Source organism: Cydia strobilella, chromosome 18, assembly GCF_947568885.1.
Source record: "Cydia strobilella chromosome 18, ilCydStro3.1, whole genome shotgun sequence".
In the NCBI taxonomy this organism is placed as follows: Eukaryota; Metazoa; Arthropoda; class Insecta; order Lepidoptera; family Tortricidae; genus Cydia; species Cydia strobilella.
Window position 1 is genome coordinate 16397126 of NC_086058.1, and position 7809 is coordinate 16404934.

The window sequence follows — 7809 nt, forward strand, 5'->3', positions numbered from 1 at the left end:
AAATTAAGGGCACACCAATGCCTACAATACACAATAATATAATAATACAGTTCTATAGAAATTTATTTTGAAATTTACAATTTTAGAAAATTTTGAAAAAGTTCGTTTTTCCGGGTGGAAAACTGTCGGAAATTTGTCCAGATGCTGTGGTCCTCTTCTTTATACTAGCGCGCAACAGATTTCACCAAGAAAAGTATATGGTCTGACTGAAAGTTTTTTGTTTTTTCACTTTGAATTTTGGATTTTGAAAAGTCTATATCTCAGAAACTAAGTGTCCAAAAATTAAGATCTAAATACCGTATTTGTCGGCAAAGTGTACTCCTTCTGATGGCGTCCTCCAAATTAGCCGCACGACGCTGGATCTTCGACCACGCCGCCACGTGGTTTTTGTTTTTTTGGCTTTTGTGCTCCAACGGTGCGTCGCCCGGAGGCGTGCGGGGTGTCAAATTGTGGGGCTCGTTGAGACGCTTCCGGCGATGTATCGCAAGTAGCGATACCGATGTCCTGTGAGGCTGTAGACGGCTGTTTGAAGGTGTTTAACCTCTAAAAACGTGGTTTATTGCACTTTGCGGTTTTCACTGAGCACTGCCGTACACTCACTGTAATCCAATAGATCGGCCGCACTATTCCGCACACACTGACGTTTATTTTGTCCCGATCGGGTAAGAATTGCCACGTCCACGAATTTTTAACTGCGGAGCTCGGCGGAAAAGATGTTGCTACGACGCAGGGTGGCACGTGACTGGTTAGGTTAGGTTAGGTTAGGTTAGGTTAGGTTAGGTTAGGTTAGGTTAGGTTAGGTTAGGTTAGGTTAGGTTAGGTTAGGTTAGGTTAGGTTAGGTTTTTTTTTTTTTTTTTTTTTTTTTTTTTTTTTTTCTCTTTGTATCCTCCAACATGATCGGAGCCTATGTTAGCGTGTATCTTTCATTCCAGTTCTCGCTTTTATTCTTCTCGCACTTTCATGCTTCATACTATCTTTCTTTCATTCATCGTCTTGCATTGTGTACCGGTCGATGAGAGATGTGGGAGAATTAAAAATGCAGCGTTCATGCAGATAGGTAGTGCAAGACTCTTTATTGAAGTAAACAACTATAATTGATGATTTTTAGGACCCGTAACGCCATCTGTTCGCGGTAATGAGTATTAGCACATAAGATTGATAGGTTTACATGCAAAATTAGGACTTTTAAATTATTGTACATACATAGTAGATGGCGTAAACATCAAATAGTATTAATTACTTGAACATACTCCCCCGGAAAGGACGGAGTCCTTTACACAAGGCAAAACACATAATTTAGTTATAGATCTTTGTATAACACCAGACACTGTTCGTATTTCATAAGTCCGAGTTAAGCCATCAGGGCCAGGATGTTTTCCTATAATACGACCCATCGGCCAGCTTCCAGGCGGGAATCGTTGGTCTTTGACCAGTACCAAATCGCCTATGTCCAGATCTTTGGTTACGCGGTTCCACTTAGGACGTTGCTGAAGACGGGTTAAAAATTCCTTCTGCCACTGTCTCCAGAAATTTTGCAACATCTTTTGAGTTAACTGCCATCTAGATAGCTGATGAATCTTAGAGTCAGTATAGTCGTCATCAGGGATACTCACAATCTGTTCAGTGGTCAAAAAATGACCTGGGGTTAACGGCTGTAAGGAGTCAGGATCATCATTGAGAGGGTACAAGGGCCGAGAATTCAGACAACCTTCAATCTGGGCGAGTAGAGTAGATAATTCCTCAAATGTGAGGGTTGAGTTTCCTATGACCCTTTTCATATGGTATTTGATAGATTTTACGCCGGCCTCCCATATACCACCAAAGTTTGGAGCTGCAGGAGGAATATACTTCCATTTTATTCTCATGTTGTCCAACTGGGCTGCAAACTCATCTGGGATTTTGGCTTGACCTTGGCGCCACATGGCTATCAAGTCTTTCTTGGCTCCTATAAAATTTGTGCCATGGTCGCTCCACATCTCTGCGCATCGTCCTCGTCTAGCTACGAAACGTCTTAGAGCTGCTAGAAATGCCTCTGTGCTTAAACTACTCACGAGTTCGATGTGAAAAGCTCTGGTCACCATGCAGACAAAGAGAGATATGTACGCCTTATTGGACTTTGCCCCACGGCCTTTGCTCATACGCACGTTTATAGGTCCAGCAAAATCTACTCCACTGATCAAAAAAGGCTTTGCGGGCTTTACTCTTATGGCAGGTAGATCTCCCATGAGCTGACTGCCAGTTTCTCCTCTCTGCCGGATACAAACGATGCAATTGCGTACATATTTCTTTATTTTATTAGTCATGTTGATTAGCCAGTATTTGGATCGAAGATACATCACCATCAACTGCGGACCGCCATGAAGAGTACTGCTGTGTGCTTCTGCTAGAAGAAGAGGTAACAGAGCATTGTCCTTCGTGATCATAATGGGGTGCTTCTGTTGAGCTTCTAAATCTGCATGGCGTAGTCGGCCGCCTACTCTCAACACACCCTTTGGATCTAAAAAGGGGGCGAGTGACAACAATCGACTTTTTCTTTTCAGCTGTCTCTTACTCTTTAAATCTTCAATTTCTTCTTGAAATTCGATTTCCTGGGATCGTCTTAAGCAAATGGTAAGTGCTTCATCTCTCTCTTCAGTCGTCAGGTAAGTTGGTAAGTGATCTTTATTTTCTCTCTTTCTTTTCAGGTGCAGCATCCATCTACGACAGTATGCGACTATTCTCACCAGTTTTCCGAGCGACGAGTATTTAGCCATCAAGGTAAGTATTAAATCCTCTTCATTTTCTTTAGTTGCAGTAACTAATGTTTTAATAACCTTTCTACGTTCCAAGTCTGTTTCAGGTACTTCGGTTCCCGGCAGTTCTATGGCTGGCTCTTTGAGAAAAGCCGGTCCATCCCACCAGAGTGTATTTGTCAAGAGCTTTTTCGGCGAAACTCCTCGTGAGGCTGGGTCTGCGGGATTGTGTTTAGTATTGACATAATACCATCCATTTATCTCATTCATTTTCTTAATTTCAGTGACTCGATTTTTTACAAAAGGAGTCCATCGACCTGGATCGCCTTTTATCCATGACAATACAACTTGTGAATCTGACCAGGCAAAAACTTGATGTTTTTGAACCTTTAATATGCTGACTACATGTTTCAGGAGTCTACACAGCAGAACAGCAGCGCACATCTCCAATCTTGGCATGGATATTTGCTTCAAAGGCGCTGTTTTCGTCTTAGCCGTAAGTAGAGATACTTGTACTTGCCCGTCTGTGTCGATGGCTCGGACGTATACTACTGCTGCGTAAGCACTCATCGAGGCGTCAGCGAATCCATGAACCTCAATCGAGCTTTTGTCTGCATTGGTATGTATCCAGCGATTTATCTTTACTTCTGTCAATGCAGGAATCTCGTTTCTAAACTTCAGCCACTCTTCCTTCGCGTCATCTGCGAGTTCTTCGTCCCAAGCAACCCCTAATTGCCATAATTTCTGCATGAATGTTTTAGCGATGACTACCGCGGGCGCCAGCCAACCCATCGGATCAAATAGTGAAGCTATATCAGCTAAAACATTCCTCTTCGTGATTGGTTGTTTAGGTAAGTCTTTCAAATTATTCGTTATTTGTAATTTGTCTTCTTTAGTGTTCCAAATTATACCCAAAGTCTTAATACTGTCTCTACCATCTACTTCTCTTTGGGCCTTTGGTGATCGTTTGACAGGTTCAATCTCTTGCATGAATGTTTCACTATTTGAACTCCACTTTTGAAGTTCAAACCCACCCTTTTTGAGAATTTCTGTGATTTCCTTTTGATTTCTTTTAGCTTGATCTTCTGTTTCATGCCCCGACAGGACGTCGTCCATGTAGAAATCCTCTAGTATTATACGCTGTGCTTCAGGATACTCTTGACCATCATCTATCGCAACTTGACGTAAGGTTTTGATGGCCAAGTAGGGAGCGCAAGAGGTCCCGAAGGTAACGGTAAGTAGTTTGTAATCTTCTATCGGTTTGTTAACATCGGTTCTCCAAACAATTCTTTGATAATTTGTATCTGCTTCATTAACTTCAATCTGTCGATACATTTTAATGATGTCTGCGACATATGCGATCTTGTGGGTTCTCCATCTCAGCAGTATATCGCGTAAATCTTCTTGCAGAGTAGGGCCTACAAGTAACGCATCGTTTAAGGTAACCCCATTAGTTCCAGCGCATGAAGCATGAAAAACAACTCTAACTCGTGTAGTTTGTTTGTCGTCTCGTATAACAGCATGATGTGGTAGGTACACGCAATTCTCGGTTAGTTCTTTATCATCTACTTTCTTCATGTGTTGCAGATCTAGGTACTCTTGTAAGACGTCGTTGTAATCTTGTTTCAAGCTTGGATTCTTATCTAATCTTCTTTCTTGCGACATCCATCTCTTCACGGCTATCTCTCGTGAGTCACGTGGTAGCACAGGTGGTATTTCTCTAAATGGCAACCTGACCACGTAACGACCATCTTCTTTTCTTTGGTGTGTCTTCTCATAAATGTCTTCTGCCTTCTTTTCGTCTGAGGTTAGTGTATTGTTTTCTTCTTCTATGGTTTCTAACTCCCAGAACTTCTTCAGCATGTTGTTAAGATCAACATTTAGATGCATGCTGACGATGTTTTTTGTGGCAGTGTGCTCTGTCCTCACATTTCCGCAAATGATCCACCCCAGGTGACTGTCTTGAGCTATAGGTGTTCCTGAGGGGCCATTGATCACTCCAGGTTTAATAACTTCGCTCCAAACTTCGACTCCTAAAAGCAAGTCGATGTGACCTGGAGTGTGACATGTTGGATCTGCAAGGCACAACTTCTCGACATGTTTCCAGTTTTCCATCTTCACTTCATTCTCCGGCATAATGTCGGTGATGTGACGTACAACGTACGTAGTTGCTTTCATCTTCATCTTAAGCTCGATTCTTGATGAGAACTCTATTTCCGTTAGATACTTGAGGGTAGTCTTCATTTTCTCAACTCCCGTGACATGCCCACTTACTGAGGTACGTCGTAAACGAAGCCTTTGTGCTGCGGCCTCAGTTACAAAAGATTCTTGTGAGCATGGGTCCAACAGCGCTCTCATCAAGTGTTTTTCTCCGTTCTCAGCGTATACTTGCACTAATGCAGTTGGCATCAGCCGCGCGTGACTCCCCGTAGTGAGGTGAGATATAATATTCTTTTTATTTTTATCTTCTTTTTCTTCCTTGATATCTTCTTTATCCTCTAAAGGCGGCGCTGATGTCTCCGGAGCCGGCGCAGGCGTCTGAGACTGCGGGCTCCACGTGCTGTGTAACAGAGAGTGGTGTTTTCTCCCACATCGGCGGCAAGAAGATCGATGTTTGCAGAACTTGACTGAATGCCCCGGTACCAGGCAATTAAAACAAAGCCGCCAGCCTTGCACATATTCCACTCTCTTATCTACTTCCAGTTTCGTAAACTCCTTACAAGTGTATAATAGGTGGTCTTGGTTACAAAAAATGCATTTCTGTTCGCTTTTATTTACATGAAAACTTCTTTTATTTACAGGTGCACTCGACGATGGAGCTTGTATCATTTCCAAAACACGAAATCTTTTTTCCAGGAACTTGTTCAACATGTTTAGAGTTGGCAATTCACTAATCTCTAGGGACCCAAGCTCGAGTTCCCATTCTTTGTGTGATTCGGCGTCTAATTTATTTACAATTAAATGAATTACCAGTGTATCCCATGTATCAACTTGTATATCTTGATTTTTCAATTTATTCATACATTCACTTGTGGTGTCTAACAAATCTCGTAACCCTTTCGATGTTCCCGTCGCTAATTTTCGTTGATTTACTAATCGTGCCAAAATGGTGTTTACAATAATTCGTTTGTTGTTGAATCTTTTTAATAAAATATTCCATGCCATGTCGTAATTACTCTCGCTTATAGGTATATGCTTAAGTAATTGTTCCGCCTCACCTGATAAACAACTTTTTAAATAATGCATTTTTTGCACTTTGTTGAGTGTGGTTTTATTGTGTATTAACGATGTGTACATATCGTGAAACGAAGTCCATTCGTGATAACTGCCTGAGTACTGTGGAATATTAATTTTAGGCAGACGGACTTCATCACTAACACTAGTGGCAGTTGGAGGGTTATGTGAACTCGGTGCACTTTCTCCGATACGTGAATTTAACTTCAACAACAAGTCCATCATATCTGACCGTAGCTCGATGTATTGTTCTTCGACTTCCATAAAATAATCTTTTGTGTAATATTCATACTTTCCGCGATCTTGTTTAGGTACCAATTTCAACATTTCCATGTGATTGCTGTGAAACTGAGTCCAATATTCGGTCAATATTTCCATCCGTAACTGTACATAACCACTAGTTAATCTTTGTTTCGGTGATTTCTTGTAATTTGCAATCGTGTTCGACAACAACGCGTACACGTTTTCTTGTTCCGTTATATAGTTCTCCATAATGAAGATATACACACACCAACGTTTGTATACACTTATCAAGTCTATTTATCACTTATTATACAGTTTTTTCACTTAAATTTCTTCTTAAATCCATTTAAATTCGTAAAAACGTAAACAGCAATTGAGGTTAGTTTCGATGTCACTCTAATATAGTTCTTATATCCGTTCGGTAAGGACCACTTTTGTACCGGTCGATGAGAGATGTGGGAGAATTAAAAATGCAGCGTTCATGCAGATAGGTAGTGCAAGACTCTTTATTGAAGTAAACAACTATAATTGATGATTTTTAGGACCCGTAACGCCATCTGTTCGCGGTAATGAGTATTAGCACATAAGATTGATAGGTTTACATGCAAAATTAGGACTTTTAAATTATTGTACATACATAGTAGATGGCGTAAACATCAAATAGTATTAATTACTTGAACACATTGCTTTTTCTGCGTGGGACTCCCAGCTACGTTTGCCTGTTCTATACTATATATTTATTTCTTCCTTTAATTGTTTTAGGGGTTGTACTTGGTGGTCTTTCCATTGGGGGTTGTAAATAATCAAGAATACAAGTTGTTGTCCATTCAAGGTGGTTCGGGTTTTACATTTCTCTCTTTGTAAGTTTTTCTGTTTACGCTATTCACATTTTTGTTTCCTTATTCTATTATTTTATGCTTATTAACCTTATTACTATGGGTCGGGAGTAGATTTTACATAGGTGGTTTTTTGTTTATTGTACATATTGCATTGTCTTTTACATTAGAGCTATACTTGTTTACTCCAGATAAACATCATGTTTATTATTATAATATACACTGTTTATCCTATATCTACTTATTTCTATTTATTACTATTCTTACAATTTTTGCACAATATTCTAAGAACGTATCTCTAATATTCTTGTTTTGCATTATTTTACTGATATTTTCTATCTCAATCCCTTCCTCAATCTTATTTTCTATATCGTGCCTTTGTGTGCTAAACTGAGGGCACTCCGCTATTAAATGCGGAATGCTCTCCGGTTTGCCGGGTTCACATATGCATGATGGGTTCTCCTTGCACTTAAATCTGTGTAAATACTCGGAGAATCCACCATGCCCTGTCATTAGCTGTGTCATTGGATTCGTGAATTCGATTTTGCGCACCGTCCTGTACGCCGCCACCGCATCCGGGAAGAACAACTTTGTTGTTGAGGCTGTCTCGCCTGTCGTGTATCTCCGATTCCATTCGTCAAGCGTCGCCATACGAATGTTTCGCTTGACGAATGAAACCGGGCACTGGTCATAATCACGCTTACGTTTGGAGTCTGCAGCTGCTCTCTTGGCGAGTTCATCCGCCTGGTTAGGTTAGGTTAGG

General features: G+C 40.8%; 1 protein-coding gene across 1 annotated transcript; it reads right to left on the minus strand.

Moving 5' to 3' along the window:
- Positions 1-342: 342 nt before the first annotated feature.
- On the minus strand, positions 343-7697 carry LOC134749694 (uncharacterized). Its single transcript, XM_063684713.1, has 3 exons — positions 7423-7697; positions 1615-5293; positions 343-543 (listed from the first exon to the last, which is right to left on the minus strand). Exons 1-3 carry the CDS (start codon positions 7695-7697, stop codon positions 343-345), a joined length of 4155 nt encoding a protein of 1384 aa, XP_063540783.1.
- Positions 7698-7809: the final 112 nt, after the last annotated feature.

Excerpts from the sequence above, each read along its gene's own strand:
- LOC134749694 (XM_063684713.1), bottom strand. The coding sequence starts at position 7,697 with ATGGCGACGCTTGACGAATGGAATCGGAGATACACGACAGGCGAGACA. Across the intron at positions 5,294-7,422 it reads CCTCAGTTTAGCACACAAAG|CACGTGGAGCCCGCAGTCTC; the intron begins GCACGATATAGA and ends TCTGTTACACAG. Across the intron at positions 544-1,614 it reads TTTTGACCACTGAACAGATT|AGGTTAAACACCTTCAAACA; the intron begins GTGAGTATCCCT and ends CCACGTTTTTAG.